The sequence below is a fragment of the Phaenicophaeus curvirostris genome, chromosome 15, assembly GCF_032191515.1.
Source record: "Phaenicophaeus curvirostris isolate KB17595 chromosome 15, BPBGC_Pcur_1.0, whole genome shotgun sequence".
NCBI lineage: Eukaryota > Metazoa > Chordata > Aves > Cuculiformes > Cuculidae > Phaenicophaeus > Phaenicophaeus curvirostris.
In genome coordinates this window covers 5,707,988-5,733,465 of record NC_091406.1, presented here as the reverse complement: position 1 = coordinate 5,733,465, position 25,478 = coordinate 5,707,988, and the positions used below count along the sequence as shown (strand labels likewise).

The window sequence follows — 25,478 nt, the reverse complement described above, 5'->3', positions numbered from 1 at the left end:
CTCTTTCTGTGGGCTCTGCTGTCTGTTCCAAAATAGGACAGAGCTTCTCTGGATCCCAGATGTGTTGTGAGGAGATGTCCGTGAGTCGGACAGGGGTGTTCAGACTCTCTAGCATGTAGTAGCGGGATGCAGACAGAGAGCTTCTTACACACACTGAAAATAAGTACAATCTAACAGGCTTATGTGCAGGGAGTGCTTTTGCACAAGCCTGATATTCCTTGTGATCCAGCAAGTGCCATCTCCTTTGACCACCTTCTCTCACCTCCAGACTCATCTGCAGCTCAGTAATGGCTCTCGTGTTTACCAGAAAGCAGCTAGTGTACATGTGTTGGGTAGCTTAGAGGCAATAAATCCCACACTGTCAGGGCCCATGGGACTCGTAGTGCTTGTGGACAGTGTGTATGCAGAGGATCCAGCCAACACCTCGCAGTGATGCTGTACACATTGCTACACAGCACATGTTCATGCTCATTCCAACCAGGCTGTACCCTGTTACGGCTATCAAACATACAGGAAACTTCAGAATTCCCCTTTCCAGACAGGACAGGCTTTCAGGCAGAAGGGACATGTCAGGAAAATCCAGGCGTACGGTAACTGTGGCCAGTGCAGAACATGCAGATAAAGCCCTGCTGTTCCTGCTGAACTGGTCTGCAGTGTGAAGCTATCCCTAGAGAGCTTGGAAGGGCTGATGTAAGTGTCAAGGATGTTTGCAGACAGCATGATCAGGCCACGGATTTATCCATCAACCTCATTTCTCTTGTTAAGAGCTTGGTGAAATTCCCGGGAACAAAATATCTGTACTTGGCTGGGAAAATAGGTTCTTCTGTATTTTACCTGCAGCTCAATTCTCAAATGAGCTCTCCACACATATGTCTCATTTCCCATGTGTCTGGTTAGGTGTGTATTTTATTGCAGCTACAGACAGTGTTGTAAACATAGAGAATGCCTCATCAGGGTGGAATAGAGTATGAACAGCCCCCATCTCATAAGGTTTAGCATATATTAATGAAGAAGATGCTAAATTATTCCCGCCCGACCCATTAAGACAGCTTTACAGAGAATATGTGATGTGGTCAGAGAAGGGAGTTGGTGTATGAATCACAAGCTCGTTGGCAGCAGGACCAGCCCAGTAAATCAGTTAGTTCTTGGCTGCCATCTGATCTCGGAGGGGACCTCATAGTCTCTCACCTCTGGCTGTTGTGCTTCTCCTCCCTCTCACATGCTCAGAGCTCCAGAGAAGAATGAGGAACACGTTCCCACTCAGAAACAGATCTGTGATTTGAGGAGAGAGCTATCCTGTGACAGCACAAAACCTCAGGAAATAAAGACAAGGGTTCCCTGGGCAACCCCGTATATCCATTAGAGCTGACCAACACATTTCCTCTGCATGGCTATAGAAAGCTGCATGCAGAGCAAGACTTTGCAGCACGGCTGTCACTGAAACAACAACTTTATAGACCAAAAATTAAAGGAATTCCCTTATGCACTTAACAATGTGAGCACTGGATTTGTCCCAGTGCGATTTGAACAGTAGGATGCCCAAATGGGGGTCATTACCCCTTTCCTCAATGACTTGTCATTTCAGATGGACAGCTTTAGGGGTTGGGTAGCAGAGGAAAAGAGTCTCAGGCTGCACAGACATCTTCATGCTACAGTCCCTTTAAATCAAAGGTTTAGCTGCAATCCAGGTGAATATAGAGTAGCCTTTAAGGCCACTGAGATAATTTATTCTGATTCCAGCATGCAAGAAGCTATAAGATCTACCCTTGTAGGTCTCTGGGGCAGCCCCACCACCTTCTTATGGAGACTCCTTCACCCATGAGAGTGTTTCCATGGACAAAGCCAATCACGACCACATGTTGGGTGGACATTTCCAGAGACATCTCTTATAGAGGAAAGACGCTGGCAATACCAGCCATCATTGACACTATGGGCCAGTCTGTATTCATAGCATCCTGTGAGGCATGTGTCCCTGTGGAAATGGGCAGGCAGGGGCCGATATTCCAGAAGAAATTATCTGTCGTCGAGGCACTGCCAGAGGGCACCAAGCAGCCTCGCAGTTCATACTCTTTTCCAATTTTGTCTTCATCCCATTTAGTCAACCTGGGTGCCCTGTTTGGGAGAATCCTAAGAGTATAAAAAACATTCAAAACAAAATATTAAAGAAAGGTGGTGTCCAGCAGATGGGTAAGAAGGTGCCCCAGTAGCAGCTGGGCAAGACAAATCTCATCCTTCCCACCTTCAGGCCAGCCATGGCTTGGGATAAAGTGTATTTTACAGCTTGGTCTCACCAGCTTTTTCCAGCATATCTGAGAAAGAACCAGAAATGGGGTCTGATCTTTGGGATCAGGCTGGACTTTGTGCTCTGTGTCTGGACGGTGCCTGGCAGGATGGGTCAGGACCATCAACTCCTTTTCACCACGGAGCCCCGCACAGCCTTGTCTCGTTTGACACAGGCAACACACTAAGCAGAACAGGGCAGCCCTTTTTGCAGACACGTTGCTTCTTGGTGCTGGCTCTGCTTGGAGCTTAGTGCAACGCCCCTGGCCTTACTAAGTCATTTCACTGATTAGTTTTGGGTGGTTTTGCTCTTCCTGTCAATATTTGTGCTTGCGGCGGTGAGGTGGCAGCCCTGGAAAGCTCAGCTCATCTGTTTATCCGCTGGCCGGGATGGCTGCAGGATGACATCTACATCCCATTCCGCTGCAGATCACTTCCTCGCCCTGGAAGGTCGCGCTGCCTGCTGCTGCACCAGGGCAGCACAGCCCCGCACCGTCCCTGCCAGGCACCAGCTGGGCAGGCGCTGAGCCCAGGGCAAACCACACCAGTTTCACAAGGGGTCAAACCCAAGGCAAAGACCTTGAGAGGGCCAGGAAAGGGGAGGTCATTTCCAGCACTGCCCTGATGTCACACAAGGGTTGCTCCACCGGTACCGTGTTTGATGCAGAGGAGCTGGCTGGCCCAGGCATCTGCCTCAGCTGCTCCCTTTGCATTCCCGAGCTCCAGGTGTCTCCTCTGGCTGCTGCTCATTGCGGATGGGGCTGTCCAGCTCAGCACCACTCCCTCTGGCAAGATCATGCTGTGTTAAAGAAAGCCAGAAAACCTCCTTTTCTTCTGGTTGGTCCCTCTTCCGCATTCTTTTCTTACCTCTGTTTAGTTGTTTTTCTCCTTATATCTCTTCTTCAGACTTTGAACAGCCATTTATCAACAAGCCGGAGACCCTTCTCATCACCAAGAAGGAGAACACTTGGGTACCATGCCTCGTTTCCATCCCAGATCTTAACGTCACACTGATCTTGGTGAGAGCCTGGCCAGTGGGAGACTGGCCCAAGGTTTATTGCATTTGTTCTGTGTTTGTAATTGCCTGACTGGAAGCAGGACAGGCCCTGCCAGGAATGGAAAATGCCTGGAATACATTTTTCCATGGAAAGTACAAGCCATTGGTTTCCTCATTTTATTTTCTGGTGGAAGCTGTGCTGTCCTATTCCCTTGGGCAGACCCCACGGGTTTCCTGCCAACCTTGCTTCTCTTCCCTGGAGCTCTATGAAACAAAACCAGACTTTGTTTCAATCCTGTTTCCCTACAGCATCCCTCGTTTTCTTTAATCTCTGTGATCTACAAACCCTCCAGGGGGTCAGCATCCCCACAAGGGAGGAGGCTGCAGCCTTGGGGCTGATGACTAAAAACAACTCTTGTTATCAGTTCGCTTGTGCCTTTTTTTTTTCCTTCTTTTTTTCTGTTTGTTTTTTTTTTTTACAATGAAAATACATCCTTCCAGGATGAGTGTTACAATTGTACAAAAGCCTCCAGGGACACGCTGGGGGCCAGGGGCCTTTCCCTTGCTGGGGAAGGACACTGCTCAAGGTCAGCACTCATCCCGGTGAGGCTGATGTTTGGGACATCAGCATCAATTTCCTTAGCTATCTCTATAAGTTTCCATTCCTGGAAGTCTCTGGCTCGCTCTGCAGATGGAGAGGCTTGTGGTGCAGGATACGGCTGCTCGACTGCTCAGGGTGTAGGGGAGGCCACAATTCCTAGATGACAAACCCTCCAGGGGCGAGGGCAGGAGGCCAGCACAGCATGATGCTGCACCATTTCTTCCCACAAAAGCGATATGTTAGCCAACGCAAAGCCTGGAAGGGGTGGGGTGGGAATGTTGTTACCTTCTTATTTCAGTTGGCTAAATGTTGATTTTTCCAGCAAAATTCCTTCATCCACCCTGATGGGAAAAGCATTTTCTGGGACAACAAGAAAGGGATGCAGGTACCCACACACTTGATCAGGGACTCCTTGTTCGTCCAGTGTGAGACTGTCATTGACAAGAAGGTCTTCAAATCCAATTTCTTCATCATCCATATAGCAGGTAAATATTGGATTGTGCAGGGGGCAGTTTGGATAGTTCTGAAATCAGTCAGTGTGGCTTGTGGGGTTGCTACAGTCTTCTCTAGCTGCAGGGGCTTTGCATGGTTCTTGTATTTCCTCTGTGTGCCAGGGAGAAACCAAGCAGGAGGAGGTTATACTCAAGCCTTTGGTAATCGCATAATCAAAGAATTAATACATCAGAAATTTCTTTTTGTCGCCTCTTCTGTATCAGGGAGTGAGCTGTATGACATCCAGCTATATCCCAAGAAAGCCATGGAGCTCCTAGTGGGAGAAAAACTTGTCTTGAACTGCACAGTGTGGGCTGAGTTCAACTCTGGCGTTCGTTTCCAGTGGACTTACCCTGACAAACAGGTACCAGCAAATAGAGCAGCTCCCCATACACTGAACCGCTTCCCTCTGAGTCATCCCTTCCTTACCCCTTCACTTCACGTCATTGGCAGGGCTCTGCTCCATGATCCTAACCATGCTATGCCCATCTCAGTGAGAGTTCTTTCCCATTTTTCTCTCCTGCAGCAGAAGGCAGACAGAGGGAAGATCCCTTTTACTGACAGAAAGCAGTCTCGCTGATGAGGTGTTGTTACTCTGAGGCTCTCCTGTCTTCAGTTCCACCAGTGCAAATTCAGAGCAAACATTGTTGGTTTAAAAGGAGCTATTTTAGTCATGCAGCCCTGGTTCCCAAGATCCTGCGGGCGGTGGGTCCCTTCCCCTGAGGCAGGCTCTGACTTTTGCGAATAGTGAGATAAAGAGTTCCCTGAGAGCATCACTCTGTTCAAGTAACTATAGGGCTCCCAGCCTGGTTGCTGGGCTGCAGATCTGAGCAGCTACAGATCATGTAGGGCTCATGTAGGGCTTGTTGCCTTTCCATCCCTGAGGATGGCGGTTGGTTGCAGAGACACCTGTCTGGGTAGAGGTGAGCACTGGACAGTGAGAAGCGTAGATGTGAGGAGCGCATCAGCACAGCGCCAATCCCATTGATGTCTTTCATCCTCTTCTCTCTGCCGTCTCGCACAGACTCAGCGGGCAGTGACGGAGCCCGAGCGCCGGTCCCTGCAGACACACACAGAGCTCTCCAGTATCCTGACCCTCCACAACGTCAGCCAGCAGGACCTGGGCAAATACACGTGCACGGCCACCAATGGCGCCCAGATGCTGGAGGAGAGCACCGATGTCATCGTGCACGGTACGGCGCCTTCTGCTCCCTCGCGGAGCCACAGCTAGAGCCGAGCAAGCCCCAGACTACTGAGGAAGTGCTTGGCCCAAAGCTCAGCAGAGGGGCTCCTGCACCTCCATCCCACTCTGCCTTAGTGAGAGCCAGCCTTCCTCCAGTCCCTCAGGTGATGATACCGAGAGATGCAAACACCAAAGTGGCTCAGATCCTAGCGAGATGGCAGGACACACAGGTCTCATGGCCCTGCAGCAGGTGCAGTGCTGCTGTGGCACGGCTGGCTTGGTATTTGCCTATCAGTACTGGGCAGCTGTCTTCTGGCAGCAGAAAGTTACAGGGCAGCACAGGCTCCCTGCGGCCCCAGCAGCTCCCAGCAGCAAGGCAGAGGCAGTTCTTCAGCTGCCAAAGTCTCAGTGCCGGCCTGCCCAGTCTTACCTGGCAGCCATTCCCTCCATCCCTCCCTCCCCTTCTGCTCCAGGGAGATGTCGGGTCCTCTGGCGAGCAGCTTGGCTTGGTGGCAGCCTGTCCCTTAGTGCTTTCCTCCACGATCACCTTTTTTTTGTGCAGAAAAGCCCTTCATCAACGTGGAATGGAGGAAAGGCCCGGTGATAGAAGCCACCACAGGAGATGAAGCCGTGAAGCTGCCAGTGAAAGTCGTGGCTTATCCCCCACCGGACTTCCAGTGGTAACGCACCTTTCTTAGCCCAAGCCACCCTCTCCTCTCTTCTCCTCTCCTCCTTCCCTCTGCCAAGTAGGGAAGCCTAGCCTAGCCTCCCTGCTAGGTCCCTCTGTGGCCAAGATTGTCCTAAATATCACTTTCTCCCCGCCATGGGGGTCATTTCTCCAATCTGCCCTGGCTGTCAGCTGCACAGCGTGGGACAGGAGGTGGTGAGGTCTGGGGGAGAAGCAGCAAAGGTCCTGGCCTGACTTGGCAGTTCTGCACTGTCTGGAGAGGACAAGTGGAGCTCCCACAGGAGCTGCCCCTCTTATCCCCCTGCAGTGGTGATCACAGCTGTCCAGAGGAGTGAGAGAAAGGGCCAGGTTGTTTGCAGCATCGTGCTGCACTTCCTCAAGAGCTCTGGGAGCATTGCACCCCCATGCTGCTCAGGGCAGAGCTATGCTGTCCCTGATCCCACGTGCATCTGTCAAGGACAACGTGTAGTCTCCTGTTCAGGGAAATCCCAGGGGTCTCTCCAGAGAGGTCTCCAGCACTAACAAGGCTCACCTTGACTGTGCTGTAGCGGGGACCAGCAAAGCCCTGCCCAGCTGCCAGTGGGACATTTCCTCCCGATGGCTGCATTTTGTCTCTGCCTCCCCGCAGGTACAAGGACGGGAAGCTAATTCCCAAGCAATCTCAATCTTCAATGCAGATCAAGGATGTGTCGGAGCAGCACGCTGGGACGTACACGCTGGTTCTGAGGAACAGGCTGGCAGGGCTGGAGAAGCGCATCAGCCTCCAGTTAATCGTCAACGGTAAGGGCTGGGGCCAGGGATAAAGTGCTGAGCCCATGGCCCCAGCCTTTGGGCTGCTCCAAGACCAAATCCCCATTGCTGTGCTAAAGAAGTTGGTATCTACATCATCTCCTTCTCCTGCACTGGTGTGGGATGATGTGGTTACAGCTGAGCTGGTTCCTTGTGGCCTGGGGGATACGGCACAGGAGTAGGACTTGCGACACTGAAGTTTTGTTGCTGGCTACATTGCTCTGGGCAGAATATGTTGGACCTGCTGCTGAGGGCCATCCCAACTCTAAAGATTCTAAAAAATTCTAAATTTTCTAAAAAAACTGATGCAGGTTCAAGGGCAGAGCAGCTGCAACACACATGGAGCCTTAAGTTGAAGCAGTTCCTCTGGGTGGGAAGCTCCCAGGGAGCCTTCCCCTGGCTGAAACTGATCCCTGTTGTGCAGGACCCACGTAGCAGCACAAGAAGTGCTGGAAGGGCACTGCCACTTGGAGATTTGTCTCCAGCAGGCGCTGTAGCCCTGTGCCAGGAGCTGCTAAAGAGTGCTTTGAGCTGTGCTGGACAGTCACGTTCTGCAGAGGAAGGAGAAATGACATCACTTTGAATCTGCCCAAGTATAACGTGCTCTGCCTTGCAGACCTGAGCTCCAGGAGCTGCCCTGAGAGCCCTAGTGCTTTAGTGCCCAGTCTCCCTATCGATGGGCCTGGGGATGCGGTGGCTGAGCCCACGGCCACTCACGGTGTTACTCTGATCCTTGCAGTTCCTCCGCGCATCCATGAGAAGGAAGCCTCTTCCCCAAGCATCTACTCCCGGAGGAGCCCCCAGGCCCTCACCTGCACGGTCTATGGCATCCCAGCCCCGGAGGTGATCCAGTGGCAGTGGAGGCCATGGATGCCCTGTCGGATGTTCTCCCGACGCAGCCTGTAAGTGCCATTTCTTCCAATATCCGTGTCTTACTAGGCCACCAGTGTGGCATTATAGGAATGGTTGGACTCGATGATCCATTGGGTCTTTTCCAACCTAGTGATTCTATGATCTACATCCAGCAGGGGATGTCCATGGCCCTGCCACACCTCACAGCACCTGATTTAACACCACTGACCACTGTTCTAATGGGGAAACTGAGGCAGACTGCAGGAGAAATTGTCACAGCCCCTTGTTGAGACCTTGCAAGAGCAGCTGAGCCTCACTCCCTTCCTGCCCTAAGGTCCCTGGGTTTTTTTGGTCCTTTGCCTTCTGCTGGCTAATGATGAAAGCAAAAGCGCTCACAGGCAGGAGAGCGGAGCTGCTGCATGTGAGGAAGAGTTGCTGAATCCACAGGAAGCGCCAGGTCCCTGCCAGTTGCCGGGATGTTTTGCCAGGGGAGTGTTAGCGCAGGCAGCACCAGTAGGTAGGCAGGAAGGGTGCGTGCCCGCTGCCTGTGCCCTGGGAAGCTGGGGCAGTGCCAGGCAGGACTGTAGTGGCATTTTTTAGCAGCAGCCTCACAGGAAGAAGGAAAAGGGATGCTGGGGAGTTGTAGCCAGAGCAGTCAGGGTGGAGGACATCAGGGTGCCTGGAGGAAGCCAGGTCCCGTGGCCCTGTGCCGGCTGTTGCCAAGCCAGGGACGCCAGAGAGCTCTCAATCACATGCGAGTGCACTACAGCCCTGTCAGGAAGCAGAGGGGCCCATGAATTATGGTCACTGTCTCCTCTGGCCATCATATTTCTCCCTAGCTTAGTTCCAGAAGATTCAGGAGGCCTTTTTTTCTAGCTTCCTGTTGTTTACACATCTCACCCATATGCTTGCTCTGCCCTGGGCTGCTAGCACACCCCTGCCACTGCTCCTGGGCACTCGGTTCTCCCCTGCTTCCCTGCCAGCATAAGACCTCTCCCTTTACACCTTACACCCTGGATTTTGGGCAGACTCTCCCATCCTTCTGTCCCGCCTGCATTTCAGAAGCAGCCTGCAGGCTCCAGCATCCTGGGTCCCTGACAGATTAGGACTCTTCACCTTCCTTGTCTGCCTTAGACCCAAAGAGGTGCCACCGTGCCCCTGTGAGATGCTGGCAGCCTCTCTGCTTGGGAAGTTTCCTTCCTGATCTTTGTTGAATCGGGGGCAACGGTTGCACCTTTGGGTAGTGCACCCTCTGCTCTCCAGGCCACCAGTATCCATTCCCTGCCTTGGTTTTCACATCCATAGTTAACAGCTGCCTTAGTAGTGATTGCAGAGCACCCTTATAACACACAGTAGTACTGTGTACCCAAGAGACCTAGGAAATTTTGCAGTCAGAGGACAGGGGTGTCGGTTCTTGGACACAAAGCTGGTTTTGCTGCCTTCATTCCAGCTGACCCTCTCTCTGTCTCTCTCCTTTTTCACCTGCTCCTCCTTGGCTGCTGGATTAGCAATAGCAGGCACCGGACTGCAAGGCGGCATCAGCGGGACCGGATGCCCGAGTGCAAGGACTGGAAAGATGTGTCTCAGCAGGATGCGGTGAACCCCATCGAGAGCATTGACACCTGGGTGGAGTTCGTCGAGGGAAGGAACAAGGTGAGGCTGTAGCCCCAGACCCATCCTGGAGCTTGAGAGGGGCACCTCGGAGGGGTCTGTTACAACCAGCCAGCAAAATCGGCCTGGAAAGGAGCCTGGCAGAGACAGATCTGGGGAGGGCTTCACACCTCTGCTTCTAAAGTAAATCATCAGCAGCCCTTCCCAGCTCTGGGGCTCCACAGTACCAGGCAGCCCCAGAGCAAGGCAGAGCTGTCATCTTTGAGTGATCACCCTGCATCCAGAGAGGGTCCTGATGGACCCTCAGTGCAGAAGGGTTTACATCAATCGTGGCTGAACACAGGGCACCCGGCTAGCGAGGGTATGGGGGACGTGTGCTCTAGGCCATTTCTGAGCACTCTTGCAGGAGTCATTCTAGGAGACCCAAACCTCACAGAGCAGCCTGGGCAAGAGTCACAGACTGACTGGGAAATCTCTGGCCCCAGGAACGTGCCTGTGCATAGCAGGGCAGTTTGTCCAGCTGTCTCCATCCCGGTGGGGCAAGGGTGGGATGGAGATGCTGCCATCCATCCGCTGCAGGTTTGTGAGTGAGAACATGCGTGCCCCACAAAGCCCACTTCTCTATCACAGCATTTCCTCTCTGGAAGGAACATCTCTCCGTCACTGCAGCGTGTGACCTGCAAAGAGCCAGACACTGCTCGCTGCCTGTTTCTCTCTGGTAGCCACCAGTGTCAGATCTGAGCCATGACGGGGTTCCTGTTCCCGCTGATGTCGGGCACCAGCCGCTCGCAGAGGGATGCAGAACAAACAAACGGGCCCCCATTTCCGAAAGTCACTTCCTGTTTTCCTACACACCTCCAAAGGCACTTCCCGTCCTCTGGCCTGGCTGGGAGCTCGTCACTCTGCAAAAAGGGTGGCAGGGGCAGATGCTGCTCCTCCCAGGGCAGCCAGAGGAAGAGGCAGGGATTGGTGTTTGCCAGAGAGGTGAGCAGAGGTGGTGGGATCTCCTGGGTGAGAAGCCCTTGTGTTCCTCTCCGGTTGTGACTCTTGCCTTGGTCACTTTTGATCTTTCTCCCTTTTTTTCCTCATTCTCTTCCTCCTGTTCCTTGGCTGTGTCCCATTTATTTGGTTGTAACTGTCCTGGTGGTCCAACTTAGGCTGTGTAGCCCAGGGACGTGCATGAGCTCTGGGAGAAGAGAGCTCTTCCACTTGTAGTGGGATGCTATGTCCTCAAATCTGTTTTCTCTTCCTCTCCTTTCTGCCTGTCTTCTCTTATCATAGAATCAATCATACAATCATAGAATCAATCATACAATCATAGAATCATCAGGTTGGAAAAGACCCACTGGATCATCTAGTCCAACCATTCCTATCAAATACTAAGCCATGTCCCTCAGCACCTCGTCCACTCATCCCTTAAACCCCTCCAGGGAAGGTGACTCAACCCCTTCCCTGGGCAGCCTGTTCCAGTGCCCAGTGACCCTTTCCATGAAAAATTTATCCCTAATGTTCAGCCTAAACCTTCCCTGGCAGAGCTTGAGACCATTATCATCCTCTTCTGGTTTTTATTCTGTCTGGAAAGGCCAGGATGAGCCACAGGGTGGCCACAGGCAAATCCATAGCCCCCAACTCAAACATAACAGTGCAGATTTGAAGAAAAATCCCCAAGAAAGAGGAAAGATGGCACACAAAAGTGCCAGCAACAGGATCACTTTAACTGTATTGAATAACCCCCAGAAATGGAAAAGGCAATGCACAAAAGTACTAGTAATAAGGTCACTTCAGCTGTATTGAATACGCACTGAATGAACGCCTGTTTATTCTGGTTAACACAAGCTAATACATCACCACTTAGAACGGAAATGCTTCCCAAAGTCTGTGGGATGAATAGTAAAGGCAAGGTAGTTTCCCTGTAGGAACACAATTTTTGTGCAATTTAAACAGTCTCATTAGAGGGATTTCTGTGTGTGATTAACTTGTCATTTAAACTGGGAGGGAGGAGAAACTTGTGCTTCAAACTGCAGCTCTCCTCTAAGGGGAGTGCTTGTAACACAGTTGGCAGCTCACACGTGTGGAGTGTGAGCCAGGGGAGGAGAGCAGCCTAAATCCCCAGCTGCCTTTCTTGGTTTGTTTGGAGGCAGCATCTCCCGAGCCCATGGTCCCAGGACGGCAGCCTGGCTCTTTGCCCAGTCTTAGTCATGTCTTGCTGGAAGGAGGGAGGAGGAAGCTTTTAGTGCTCTATCTATGGACGCTTAGAATTTAAAGGGAGAAGATGACAGCTCTTCCTGAAGTGGTGAGAGCTGGGATGCTTTCACAGGTTTGATTTCCCCTTGTAGGTCTGTAAGTACCTGTAAACTCCACTGGGCTCTGTGGGATGCTAAGGAATCACTTAACTGCAGAGGGCTCAGGGAATCAAAGCCTTGGTGTCCTTTCCCTTTCTCCCTGCTGTTCTAAAGCTCAGCAGGAGTTTAGCCATCCCCTCCACCCTCATTGTGCTCTCGTCCCCTTTGCGGGCACAGGCCTGTCCCCATGGTGACCCGAGGGGCTTAGCAAGAAGTGCTCTCCCATGGAGAGGCATCTACCCTAGCTGAGCTCCATAAAAAGCAAAAGAAATCAGGAATAAAATCATGTTGCTGTTGCTAGAGCCAACTGATGAGGCTTGAAATGCACAAAGGGCTATTGAATAAGGGGCTATCTTTGCATAACCTTTTCCCAGGTACAGCTGCTGCCTGGGGACAGGCTTGCTGGGTGCTGTGCTGTTTTGCCAGAGAGCAGCACCAATCTCTTCACTTTTGCTCTTCCTAACTCCTGCTTATGCTCCTTTCCCCCACCAGACAGTCAGCAAACTGGCCATCCAGGAGGCCAACGTCTCAGTCATGTACAAGTGTATTGCCTCTAATAAAGTGGGTCGAGACGAGCGGCTGATCTACTTCTACGTGACCAGTGAGTACTGCAGACCTCCCCTCCACCTGGACCAGCCCAGCTCTCTGCTTGAAATAGGCAGCTCCCTAGACCTGCTGGATCCCATCATTCACCGTTAGCATCTTAAAAAGTGTCATTCACTGTTAGCATCTCAAAAAGTGTCCGGGAAGCCAGCAGGAAAGCAGGGCTACCCCAAAGCTCTGCTTAGTGGCACATCCGTGGGGCCCTGGCAGCAGGCAGTGCAGGCAGAGTTTGGCAGGCAGACCTGGAGGTGAGTGGTGCCCAGGTTGGGGATATCCCCTGGCTCAGGCCCAGGCAGCTCCCTGGGCTGGGGATGTGCCTGGTCCAAGAGCATCCTCTAGTGGCACTGCCCGAGCCGCTTCCAGGCAGGGTCCCCGCAGGATTCTGGTGGTGGGAGGATGCTGAGAGCCCAGCAGCACTACCTGTGCTCTTATAGCCACCAGGTTTTATGGAGGGGGATGAACACCTCCAGTAATGTTCTGTGTGCAGTGGTCCAGCCTGGCCTTATGACCACCCGCACGTGTAAAAGTGGCACGTGTAAAATCCAGAATGCTGCAGCTGAGCTAAGAGCAGCAACAGCCTGATTCAGACCTCCCAGGCTTGTCTCACTTGCGACCCCGTATTATTTTAACTCCAGGCCATATCCCTTACCACTCGCTGGGCTGAAGCCGTTGGTTGCTAGCCGCCTGCACGTCGCAGCTCTGCTCTAGATTGGTTTTCTTCAGCCTGGCTGAGGGCAGTGGGGTCTCAGAGAGCTGAGGCCAAGGAGGCAATTTTATTACATCTGGCAGCTCAGCCATGAAAGCTCATTCACATGTTCATTTCATTCCTGAAAGCCATTCCAGACGGATTCGAGATTGAGTCCCAGCCGTCGGAAGAGCCCATAGAGGGACAGGACCTACAGCTGAGCTGCAATGCAGACAATTACACTTATGAGAACCTGCAGTGGTATCGTCTGAACCTCTCCAAGCTCCACGATGAGGAGGGTAACCCCCTTGTGCTGGACTGCAAGAACGTCCACCACTATGCCACCAAGATGCAGGGGGAGCTGCGCTTCCAGCCCGACTCCAACGATGCGTCCTTGCTGCTCACCATCCCCAACATCTCCCTGGGTGACGAGGGAGACTACGTGTGCGAGGTGCAGAACAGGAAGACCCGGGAGAAGCACTGCCACAAGAAATACATCTCTGTGCAGGGTGAGGGTCCACAGGGCAGGCGGGAGTGATGGAGGAGAGCTGGTGCTCTTGCTCCTTCAGCTTCCCAGTCCATCTCCAGGGGAAGCCATGCAAGCAAGCTAAACTCAAGGTGGCAAAGGCAGGGCACCTGGGTTCTCAAGACACCCTTCAGCAGGGGTCAGAGACCCAAAGTCCCCCAAGAACACAGATATTGTTTTGATCAATCAGTTTCCCGTTTTCCCCTCCTTCTCTTTGTGCTGCTCCTTCAGCCCTGGAGATCCCCCGCCTCAAGCAGAACCTGACAGACATTTGGGTGAATGTCAGCGACTCCATAGAGATGCGCTGTAAGGTGGATGGCAACCACATTCCTGAAATCAGCTGGTACAAAGACGAGAAACTGGTGGAAGAAGTGTCAGGTACAGTGGGCTGGGGGTGAATCAAAGGCTGGTGAACCATGTCTGGTGGTCAGAGAGCTGAATACTGCTGAGTTCTAGGAGTTGCTGTGCCCAAGACACAGGCACCCATTCTCTGAACTGTCTGAACTCTGGTTTTAATTATATTCTGTGCCAATTTGATGCAGTCTCATTCGCCAATTCTGTATCCTAGGGCCTGGCTCAACATTGTCTGTTAATGTGCACATTCAGCTGGAAAGCAGAGATAAATCATTCATCTTCTTACTCCCAGCCCAGTGTCTGGCATTCCTGTTTACACAGGGATCAACCCAGATCCCACGGAAGGAACATGGGAAGGGTCCAGGCAGATTGCAAAGGAAAGGAAAAAGGTCCTGGAGCCAAAGCGGCTTGACACACTAACTTGGCTGCTTGGGCATCATCCCCATCCAACATCTTCTGCAGGCATTTCATCCCCTCTAGGCCTCTCCAGGGTATTTCTGGGGCCATCAGGCCACAGGAGAGAGCCCCTGCCAGCTGGTGCAATTTTATTCTTCCATCTAAAATGAACCAGCCAAAAATAGGAGCCTTATTTTGAGCCTGAATGAGTCCAATATACTGATCCCCTCCCTGTGAGTGACCACCGCAACCCTCTGTGCCTTACAGGGATCGACCTGGCAGACTTCAACCAGAGGCTGAGCATTCAGAGGGTGAGAGAGGAGGATGCTGGGCTCTACCTGTGCAGCGTCTGCAATGCTAAGGGCTGTGTGAACTCCTCGGCCAGTGTCTCTGTGGAAGGTACCAGCAGCTACAACACCTCTGGGGATGAAGGGGTGGGGTAGGAGTGGACAAGGTCCCATGCCTCTTCCCTGGGACACCAGGCAGCGGGAAGCTGTGAAAGCCTCTGGCCTTGCTGGTGGCATGGTGCTCCCCCAGGATCTGTAGACCAGAGCGATTCAGCTCAGGCAAACACACCTCCCCAGTCTCCCTGCAAAGGGTGGCTGAGCTGTGGCACGGAACGAATCTCTGAAGCTATAATTTCCCTCCTATCCCACAGGCTCTGATGACAGGACAAACGTGGAGATTGTCATCCTGATTGGGACTGGAGTTATTGCTGTTTTCTTCTGGATCCTCCTTATCCTCATCTTCTGTAACATCAAAAGGGTACGTGACTCTGTCCCAGGGCAGGGGAGGTGACTCTGTGGGGATTGGGACAACGCCATTGCTGTGATGTGTGGTTGTGTAACAGCATCTGCTAAAAGGAGGTCCTTGAGTGATGCTTCAAGCACTCTCACAGGCTGCCTAAGGGCTGTGGTAAAGAAAGGGACAACGAGTAGCCTTTGCCAGGGGGAAACAGATCAAGGAACCAAATCCTCTCCGCGAGTTAGTACAAGGAGGACATTTCTTCACCCTTTGTGTTGGCCAATTCCCACAGCCTGCCCATGCAGACATCAAGACAGGCTACCTCTCCATCATCATGGACCCTGGCGAGGTGCCCTTGGAGGAGCAGTGCGAGTACCTGCCCTATGATTCCAGCAAGTGGGAATTCCCACGAGACCGCCTGCGCCTAGGTGAGCCGGACCCGTTCCCTGCCACTGTGCACGGCAGCTGGGGCTTCCTACCAGCCCTTCAAACACCCTCCAGGTTTCTTGCATGCCTCTGTGTATTTAATGCCTTCTCTTTGCCTCAGGTTTCCCATCTTCTTCCCCAGACAGTCCCTAAAGCCCAGCTTTGCCTGGGAAGTCTCTTTGGGTCTGACTACGGATGGATCTTAGCCAACTGTAAGCCCAGACTCTCCCAGGTTACCCTCACAGGCATCTTTGAGACCAGAAGACCTTGGGGCATGCTTTAAAATGCATCCCCATATTCTCCAGCTGGCAACTGAGACAGAACAGCTCAATGCACAGCAGACACACAGAGTTCAGGACCAGAACTACATCCATTATCCTTCTCATGAGGAGACACCTGCTTGCAGGCTTTGCCCCCTGTCTGGGAGTGCCAAAAGAGCCGCAGACCAACTTTGAAGCACAGAGCAGTGACGTTAGCCCTTGCTGCTCTACTGCAAGGTGTCACATGTACCTTTCCCACACGCTTTGCTCGAGGGCAACAAACAGCCTCACACATCTACAGGACTGTTTCCTTCCTCTGCTTTGTCCATGCCAGCTCTGTCTCAGTTCCTCCCTTCATCCTTTCTCTTATTCTCACCAACTGAGCAAGCCGCCACCTGGGAAGGGCACGAGTTCCACTCTTCCTTTTCCTTTATGAACTTTTTTCTTTCTTTTTCCTATGGTTTCCTGTTGGCTTTTTTTGTTGTTTCATTCCATTCTGCATGTGCTGTGCCTGCCTTCCCTCACACTGCCTGTTTTCTTGCCCATAGGTAAGGTGCTGGGTCACGGTGCCTTTGGGAAGGTGGTGGAAGCATCAGCATTTGGGATCAATAAAAGTAACAGCTGTGAGACCGTAGCAGTCAAAATGCTGAAAGGTACGTGGACAGCGAAGCAGAATATGCAGTCTGTGTGGACGGTAAAGGATGAGGCATCTGCCAAGGAATGTCCACCCTGTAAATGCCTGTATTTTGTGTAAGGCATTTATTAAGGTCCTGGAAAATATTTTTTATGATCTCCGATGAGCACTCCCGGGTGCTTCTGCCTGAGCCAGCTCTGAGCTAGGGAAGAGGAGCTGGAGCCAGCCTTTTAATTTATAGCTTCTTGGCCTCAGCACAGTTGATCCTCTTGTCCCTGCCTTGAACGTGCTCTAGCCCCATTCAGCTGCACTGGCAGGCAACGGGCTGAGCAGGCACCAGGGACTTGGGGAACTTGGCTTTCAAGGTAGTTTAGCCGTGTGCAAAGGCAATGAATGAGATCTGCCTCAAAGGACAAACAAGAATGCAGAGCTCCTCTTTGGCAAGTCACTGAAGGAGGTGTTTCTCCCAGCTGCCTTCTCCCAAAAGTGCCTGTATTTCATGTTCATGGGCCAGGTTCAGAGGTGGGTAAGGAAGCAGGTTGCAGACTGCAACTCTTACCCAGCTCACAGGGCTGAATCAGGTTTGCATTCTGGTAAGCCAGGTTTTAAGATTTTATGGCCCTGCTTTCAAACAGGCATCCAGAACATTGTTCTGTAATTTGGTACCCAACAAAACACCCATCAGCTGCAGCCCAAGAGGATGCTTCAGTCGTTCAGATTAAGTTTACAAACTAGGTAAGGTGAAATGCATATGGGGAAGCAAAGAAGTATGAAAAGGGCACACAAAAAGAGAGAACAAGCTCTGAGGGTAAAACAGAGGATCAAGAGTTGATGTGAATTAGGCACTCGGAGAGAAAATGTAGTACAGAGAGCTGGAAGAGGCACAACACTGCTGTTGGAGAGAAACCATAAAAAGATATTCTGGGTTTAAGCTGAAATAGTTCCAACTTTCACACGTGATCAAAAGACTCAGATGCCATTTGTTTCTAGCTTTTCTTTGAATTGTTTTCTGGCTCATTATTTCTTTTTGGGGGCTGAAAGGGCAGAGATTGAAACATGTGCATGTGTATATAAGCCTCATGTGATCTTATTCCTTTCACTGCTATCATAAGAAAAAACCTGTCGGGCACAGGTTGTGTTGTCCTTTGCTCTGGGTTTCTGCTTCTGCAGTGAGTACCCTACACGGCACAGCAGGGATTCTGGGATCTCCAGACAAGGCTCTGACATTTCATATGGAAACATGCAATAATAAAATCTACCAAGGCTTTTGGAGTCACTGCATCCTCAGCAAGACTCACACTAACACTCTGCTAAGAGAAGGGTGGCACAGGGGAGTGAAGAGTTGTGAAGAGGTGTCATGTCATGGTTTGTGTGTTTCCAGAGGGAGCTACTGCAAGCGAGCACAAGGCACTGATGTCAGAGTTGAAGATCCTTATTCACATCGGGAATCACCTCAACGTGGTGAATTTGCTGGGTGCCTGTACCAAACCCAATGGTAAATATGCCAGGGCAAGAGGCTGTTCCTGCTCCCAGATATCAGTGTTTGTCCCTCTGTGCCCTTTCCGCTGGCTACATGTGTAGCTGCAGGGTGATATGGGGATGTTATCAATGTCTCTGTGTGCACTTAAAACGGGTGCCACAGCTCAGCAAGGCTGGACACAACATGAGTCGGGGCAAATTCCGACCATCCCAAGCCCATATCTGTTCCCCTGACCTTTGGCGTCTTCTCACCAGGTCCACTCATGGTTATTGTTGAGTTCTGCAAGTATGGAAACCTCTCCAATTACCTGCGGACCAAGCGGGAAGGATTCAGTCCTTATAGGGTAAGTAGCTTCCTTTGCCCCTGGGGCCCTGTGCCGTGTCTAGTTGAAGGAAGAGTGTAGCCTGAAATGGGATCTCACAACAGCATAAAGACACCCTCTGTCTAGCAGCAGATCAGCTTTACCCACTGATCTTGGTTCATGTACACACCAGGGAAGTAATTTCTTTCTACAATGGGGGACAGGTGCTTCCAGGCCAGAATTACAGGCCAGGAACAGCTTGTGGGTGCAGGGGGTACAATGTGTGTTGCCTTCTGAGGCTTTTGTTTTGGTTTCCTTGCCAGGAGAAGTCTCCCAGGCTGCGGATTCAGGTCCAGTCCATTGTGGAGGCAGTGAGGGCAGACAGGAGGAGTCGTTCTGGGACTAGTGACAGTGCTATCTTCAGCCGCTTTCTGATGCACAAGAGCCAGCCAGCACAGCCGATCCAGGAAGGTAATAGTCCAGCCTTAGCCGAGGCTCCTCACCTGGCTCACCAAAGAAATGCTAGACTTGGCTAACCCAGGGAATGGGTAGGGCATGACAGTGGGGAGCTGGGACCCAGCCCTGGAGCTGATCGCTCCACTGTTGCACGGCGATTCCCTGAACAGGGGTATTACCATCATCTGTTGTCTCCTGTAATCGACTCAAAACCAAGAAGGGAGGATTAAATCCCTTTGGATCTTTTTTAGTCTAAAGAAAGGAGAATTGAAGGGGATCTCAGTAGGTCTTCCCTAGGACAGGAATGATGAGCTGACCTTCATAGTCCCTTCCAGCGCTGTACCCACAATTCTGACTGTGTGTGCTGGAGCCTGGACTCCTTCTCTCCACACCTGAACAGGTTCCTGCCATGTGCTTTCTGACGCATGAGCAGAAAATCCTGGAGGGGAGCTGGTTACTCCAGTTATCATAGAATCATAGAATAACCAGGTTGGAAGAGACCCACCGGATCATCGAGTCCAACCATTCCTAGCACCAAGGACTAGCTGTATCTCACCAAGGAGCTGGTTGTATCCTGCAGTCCTGGAGAGAGGCAAAGTCGACAAGAAACCACTCACTGTCTAACCATTTTCTTATACTCTTGGACAGTGGATGACTTGTGGCAAAGTCCCTTGACAATGGAAGATCTGATCTGCTACAGCTTCCAGGTAGCCCGTGGCATGGAGTTCCTGGCATCCCGAAAGGTGAGTTCACCTTTTCCATCTCTTCCCTCTTCTTTTGTGCATGCCTGGCAAGCCCTGCCTACAGCTGCTTTACAGGTGATGTGCAGAGAGGTTTCATGATCTGCCTCACACTTTGTAGGCAGTCAGAGGTAGCCCTGTGAACACAAAAATGGGAAATTAATCCTCTTGCAGTTCATCCTCTCCTTAACCACCTCTTTTTGAAATTTTTATCTTTAGCTCCTTCCCACTTCCACCATTCCCCCATTACAGCTCAGGTTCTCGAGGGGAGGGGATGCTCTGCACTTTCTGATGGTGGTTCCTGTCCCTCTGATTTTCCGTCTCCCTCTTTGTTTGCCCTCAGTGCATCCACAGAGACCTGGCAGCTCGCAATATCCTGCTGTCAGAGAACAACGTGGTAAAGATCTGTGACTTTGGCCTGGCCCGGGACATCTACAAGGACCCTGACTATGTCAGGAAGGGCAGTGTGAGTGCCATCTCTTCAAACTCTGTACAGATTAGGCCCCCTTGAGGTGTTCAAAAACTACTCTGGGGCTGGAATAAACTGAGGAAAAGATGAAGAAAGAGGAGTGGAATAACTTGCTTGGTGGGAACCAGGAACCATTGGCCCAGTGATGTATGCACCGTACTCCTCCTCCATTACCAGACGTCTACCTTCTTCCTTCTGCCCCTCAGCCTGTCATTAGCTTACTCTGCTTTCTTTATACCCTTTCCTCCCCCTTTCAGTGTCCCCATCCCTTCCTCTGGCCTAACCAAACCTCCATTCCTCCATGGAGAGAGGAGCAGGTCTATTGGCTCTGGTTTCCTTTTGTCCCTTTCATTCCGTTGCTGCAAGAAGAACTGTCCTGGAACGTGTCCCTTACTGAACGCTTGTGCCTTGCCTCTCCCTCCTGCAGGCCCGTCTCCCACTGAAGTGGATGGCTCCAGAGAGCATCTTTGACAAGGTCTACACTACCCAGAGTGACGTCTGGTCCTTTGGGGTCCTCCTCTGGGAAATTTTCTCTCTCGGTGAGTGCTAATGAGGGTCACACGCTGCTGAGGGAGGCAGGATCTCTCTTTCAACATAGGAGCTTGGTGGGTGAGTCTGTGCAGGAGGCCCTGACGCTCTGAAACACATCCAAGGAGTGATGGAAAGAGACGTGGCTGTGGGCAAAATAAATACGAAAGCCATATCCATCCATGAACAGGGTGATGGGAGACAGACATGCAAAGGTGGCCTCCTGCTCATTGAGGCAAAGGAGCCTGTCTGGAGCAGCACCAAGGACTTGGGCTGTATATAAGAAGTGACTGCATCTCCCAGCATTTTGGGAGGAGTCTCGGGAAAAGGACCAATTTCTGATGCACATTTCATGTTCCCACCCCTCTTTGAACCTCCTTTAGGAGCATCTCCGTACCCTGGAGTCCAGATCAACGAGGAGTTCTGCCAGAGGCTCAAAGACGGTACCAGGATGAGAGCCCCAGAGTACGCCACAGCAGAAATGTGAGTCAGAAACCTCACAGATCGCAGCACAGGTCAGGACAGGCTCCTCTGTGGGATGTAAGGACCTTTCAGCTAGGGTAGGGGATTAGCCAACATTTCCTTCACTCCAGGCAGCTGTGTAGAGGGCAAACCAGGTGAGTATGAATGCAGGTCAGAGCTATCTAGGAACATCAGATTCCTTGCACACCCACAGGGTCTCTAAGTGGACGATGTGCTCTCCCACTCTAGAAGGTATCAGAGGTGTCCAAGTTAGCTCCTTGTGCACCGTTACATTCTGTGCCTAGTGAAACAACCCTCTTCCAGTAGGTCTACGTGGTCAATGTGGTTTGGGTGCTGAGCTTTCTTCACTGTGCAGGCACATGCTATCCCAGTAGGCACCGTGTGGGTGGGAGCTGCAGGGCAGGGTAGGAGGGAGTTTCAGTGGCATAAAACCAGTACCTCTTCTTGGCAGTTACCGCATAATGCTGAGCTGCTGGCACAGCGATCCCAAGGAAAGACCAACTTTCTCCGACCTGGTGGAGATACTGGGGAACCTTCTTCAGGAAAACGTCCAGCAGGTGAAAACCTCTCTGTGTCATTGCTCAGCTCCGGGCAGCTCTTTCTTCTCCCACTGCCAGATCCCTTGCTGTCCCCTCCTCTGATTCCCTCACCAGTCCAGTACCCTTGCGTAAGCCAAAAGATAACACAGGGTTGCTTGGATCAGAGAAGTCTGCTTCCCAGAAGCACCAGAGGGGTCATTTCTTTGGTAGCCCTCTCACTGCATCCTAATTTAGCTCCACTCCTTGCAGGCTGGGTACCCTCTCAGTCGTCATTCCAGTATTTCCGCCCTAATCCCCAGATGATTATTTGAAGTTTTTCAGCTGAGTCAAAGCCCTGGCAATCCTGCCTCCCACAAGCCCGCGTAATGAAAACCAGGAATTCACCAGGGTTTCTGAAATTCTGTCCTCAGATCTAAATGTCAAGGCCATGTGAACCAAACAACTGTTCCATTACAGCAGTCACATACACAAATTTCTCTGAATCTATTACTAATTGCTGCCGTGCAGTAACCCAGCAAGACTTTTAACTGCAATGAGCGTGCAGCTCTGAATTTAACTTTTGCTTGATGTTCCATTTTGGAAGATGATAGATAAATGCCTAAACATGAGTACTGTCTCATCCTGACGTCCTTGATTTTAACCTTTTGGCTCTGGATCCCAGCACAGGGACTAAGCCACAGTGAATTGCCCCCAGAACACAGTGCTCCGCGTAGGCTAGAGAACTATAGATGCTGTGGGACTGGGTTGGTTTTCTGCTTACACACACCTACAGCTACTTGACGCAGAGAGCACAGAAGTCTCCAGCCAGATATTTTGTCCCAGAGAAACAAAACGCAAACCAGAAATTTTCCTCCCAAGCTCTGACAGCTTAAACAAAAGCTACAAGCAAGTAGAGCCCTTTCTTGTGGGAAAGCCTTCCCCTTCTTGTAAGGCCACTCACTGTTCTTCCTACCAGGAAGGGAAGGATTACATCCCACTGAACGACTCTCACAGCTCAGAAGATGATGGTTTCTCCCAGGTGCCTTCCTCTGCCCAGCAAAACTCAGATGAAGAGGACTTTGACATGAGGATACGCTGCCACAGCCTAGCAGCAAGGTGAATCCCCTCTGAAAAGGGCAGAGAGCGGCCAGCAGGCAGCCAGCAGCCTGAGCTGTAAGGGAGCCTGAGGGATATGGGGAGAACCCAGGAGCAAGATGTTGGAAAATGCACCACAGGTGGTCAGGTGTGATCCAAGCACTTAGACCACAGCATCTTGCTTATAAAAGCAAAGTCGCTTTCCTTTGCTGATGACAAAGAGCCCTTGATGTGTAAGCCTGTGACATTCCTCCTCCTTTTTCCAGCTACATTGCCAGAGCATCGTGTCCTCCTAAAGGCATTTTGGCCCATCAGGCATATGAGGAAAGAAGGTGTCACCTGGGTTTATGACCTTCTGCTAATGAAGGAGCTTCACCTTACCTGTTCCTGACTAACCCAAACAATGAGGCCTAGGCTTCTTGTCTCTGGGGAGCTGTGCTAGTGTGATGCCAGGGACCTATATGACATTATTCTGCTTATCCAAAGTGGAGAGGTAGCGAGGGCCTGATTCGATCAGGAAGTCTGGGTGTTTCCCGCTGTATGGGGTTAAGAGGCTTAAGATGACCCCGTTCCCCGCCCCAAATCCACCATTTGGGTCATCCGCCTCCCTACATACTTTGGTTGCACAGAGAGGAGGTTGGGTTCAGATCCTGTTTATTCAGGGCATTGACTCTGTTGGTTTTACTGAACAGAGTATGCTTCTTTCAGCAGATATTACAACTGTGTCTCATTCCCTGGCTGTTTGACGGGAGGAAATCAGATCAGGTGTCCATCCAGGATAAAGACATTTGAAGAGTTTCCCATGACACATACAATGTACAAGGCACACCCGGTGAGTAGCATCTGAGCAGGGTCGGGCTAGGGGCAAAGAAATGTTCAGCTGTATCCTGACACCTTTGCTCTTAAGATCATGGAAGAGAGATCGCTCCTATCTGATGTCAGTCTGTCTGTGTCGTTCCTGTTCAGTCCGTCCAGTGCTACACACATTCATTTCTCCACCTGGCACATAGGGGTTTCTCTGCAGCACAGCTTGTACAGCCCACGTATGAAATAGGGAGCTTAGATCTACCAGCAAGGACTGTAAAGGACCTCAGAAAAGAGCCGTCTCTTCACCCTTCTGAAATCTGAGAATATGGCCTGGTTATCTATACCAAAATCCAGAGAGTTTGTCTGGAGCTCCCCAGCCCTGACCCCCACAGCAGTGTGCAGCAGGGGTGCTCCTGGCCTCTCTGAACAGATCTGGTACTTACATCTTCCACAGTGGCAAAACTTAAGTTTTTCCCTTAGTCTCAGAGGAAAATCTCACCTTTCACAGATTTGATGGCAATACATCTTCTAGGCAGGGAGCACTCTTTTTTTCCTCGAAAGTGGCACTGAACTGCACACACAAATCCTGCCTTTGTACATACTGCTTTTAAGAAGGCACCTAAGGATATTGGTTCCAGCAAGACCATGGAGCATGCTGGTAAAGTGCCCCTACTCCTTTTTTCCCATCACAGATACACATGATCTCATCTCCTGAATGATTCCTCCTCCCTTCCCACTCCAATCAGTCGACAGGGATGTTACTGATAACTCCTGTTGCTTCCTTCCAGGACAATCAGACAGACAGTGGGATGGTTCTGGCATCTGAGGAATTTGAGAGGATAGAAAACCGACACAGAAAAGAAGGTGGATTCAGGTACTCCTTAAGTCTAGCCACTCAGATCCCCCTGCTGCCCAAGGCAGACCAGGAGGCAGCTCTTGCTGTCTCCCCGTACCTCTTGGGCTCTCAGCAGCAGCAGGGCTATCGACCCTGAGCCGGAGAAGTCCATGCACATGTTAAATGAGAGGCAAAATGCACACAGAACAGCCCTGCCTGCTGCTTCCTAGGTTTTGAAAATATAAACTCTGTCCATTCAATGAGAACATGTCTGTTAAGGTAACGAGGCACAATGGAGTGACCGTGTTAATAGGACCCTTAACGCTTATTGACATTCCCTAATGAAAAGTGTCAGGGCTTGTTCAAGCAGTGGTGGGTGGGATGGATGGAAGCTGTGCGGCTGCCACCTCCCTCGCCCAGCCCTGATCCATGTGCTGTAGGGTCCTGGTGCGGCACTGCAGGGATGGAACAGAGCTTAGGACTTTCTACATGGTGAGACTAAGCTTGGCAGGTTGAGCTGGCACTCTCATGGCTGAGGACATTATGGATGGTTATGTCCTTGCCCCAGGCTTGGAAACGGGGTGAGAACCTATCCAGCTCATCTCTGCTTGGCACCAGAGCAGGCTGGGACCTTGTCTCTGTAGACACAGCTGGTCCCAAGCCTCTCCCTCACCTCCTCTCCCTCCAAACATTAGATCAGATTGGTCATTGCTCCTCCTCTAGCCATAGCCCTGTGGCCTCTCTGCTGTTGTATCAGACTGTCGTCATCTTCTTGTCTTTGTCCTCTTTTCCCTAAGGCACATTCCTGTTGTCTCCTACACCATGGGCTACCTGGCATCCCATCTCCTGGAAAACACTGCCCTTAAACCTCTCTTTAAATGTGTCTCTCCCCTTGCTCTTGTGGCTTCTTGCTGGTCACCTGCTATCAGCTGGTGCTGAGATGGGGTTGCTGATTTCCTCACACATCTTCATCATCTTCCTTCGTTTCCTTTCTCCCCGTCCTGGCTGTTGGTTTTTACCAGTTTCTATTGCTCCTATCAGGTCTAGGAGCACTTGAGGCAAGGTCTCTTGTCTCTCCTTGCTCACTGGGTTCCTAACCCTGCCCTGGGCTTCCCAAAGATATCTAGAAGAGCTGAAATAAGCCTGTTGCCAAGTTATGTGCAGATTTCTCATGAATCGTAAAGGCTGTGCTTAGGTTTAGAGCAAGGGCTGGTCTTGTGCTTTGAAGTGGAGGTGTAAGTCTGTTCCTGACCGTGCCTCTGCCCAGTGCATTAGCAGATGATGTTTCCCAAAGTTGGAACCT

General features: G+C 51.3%; 2 protein-coding genes across 5 annotated transcripts in view; both read left to right on the top strand.

Annotated features, from left to right (window-relative positions):
- RNF130 (ring finger protein 130) overlaps positions 1-25,478 on the top strand; it is a 163,049-nt gene that overhangs the window by 75,884 nt on the left and 61,687 nt on the right. The window lies entirely within an intron of this gene.
- Positions 1-25,478, top strand: part of FLT4 (fms related receptor tyrosine kinase 4) — a 58,335-nt gene that overhangs the window by 30,652 nt on the left and 2,205 nt on the right. For 2 of the 4 annotated variants that reach the window (XM_069869135.1, XM_069869134.1), the window contains exons 4-29: positions 3,187-3,299; positions 4,201-4,363; positions 4,595-4,734; positions 5,395-5,563; positions 6,116-6,233; positions 6,870-7,021; positions 7,770-7,932; positions 9,391-9,535; positions 12,328-12,436; positions 13,273-13,632; positions 13,881-14,027; positions 14,667-14,798; positions 15,058-15,164; positions 15,436-15,571; positions 16,378-16,482; positions 17,845-17,958; positions 18,198-18,286; positions 18,568-18,715; positions 19,349-19,443; positions 19,784-19,906; positions 20,337-20,448; positions 20,821-20,920; positions 21,372-21,477; positions 22,415-22,554; positions 23,245-23,365; positions 24,129-24,214. In XM_069869135.1, the coding sequence (XP_069725236.1) occupies positions 3,187-3,299; positions 4,201-4,363; positions 4,595-4,734; positions 5,395-5,563; positions 6,116-6,233; positions 6,870-7,021; positions 7,770-7,932; positions 9,391-9,535; positions 12,328-12,436; positions 13,273-13,632; positions 13,881-14,027; positions 14,667-14,798; positions 15,058-15,164; positions 15,436-15,571; positions 16,378-16,482; positions 17,845-17,958; positions 18,198-18,286; positions 18,568-18,715; positions 19,349-19,443; positions 19,784-19,906; positions 20,337-20,448; positions 20,821-20,920; positions 21,372-21,477; positions 22,415-22,554; positions 23,245-23,365; positions 24,129-24,214 (3,493 nt within the window). The remainder of the gene's footprint in view (positions 1-3,186; positions 3,300-4,200; positions 4,364-4,594; positions 4,735-5,394; positions 5,564-6,115; positions 6,234-6,869; positions 7,022-7,769; positions 7,933-9,390; positions 9,536-12,327; positions 12,437-13,272; positions 13,633-13,880; positions 14,028-14,666; positions 14,799-15,057; positions 15,165-15,435; positions 15,572-16,377; positions 16,483-17,844; positions 17,959-18,197; positions 18,287-18,567; positions 18,716-19,348; positions 19,444-19,783; positions 19,907-20,336; positions 20,449-20,820; positions 20,921-21,371; positions 21,478-22,414; positions 22,555-23,244; positions 23,366-24,128; positions 24,215-25,478) is intronic. The other 2 variants (XM_069869136.1, XM_069869137.1) reach the window with 2 other exon arrangements.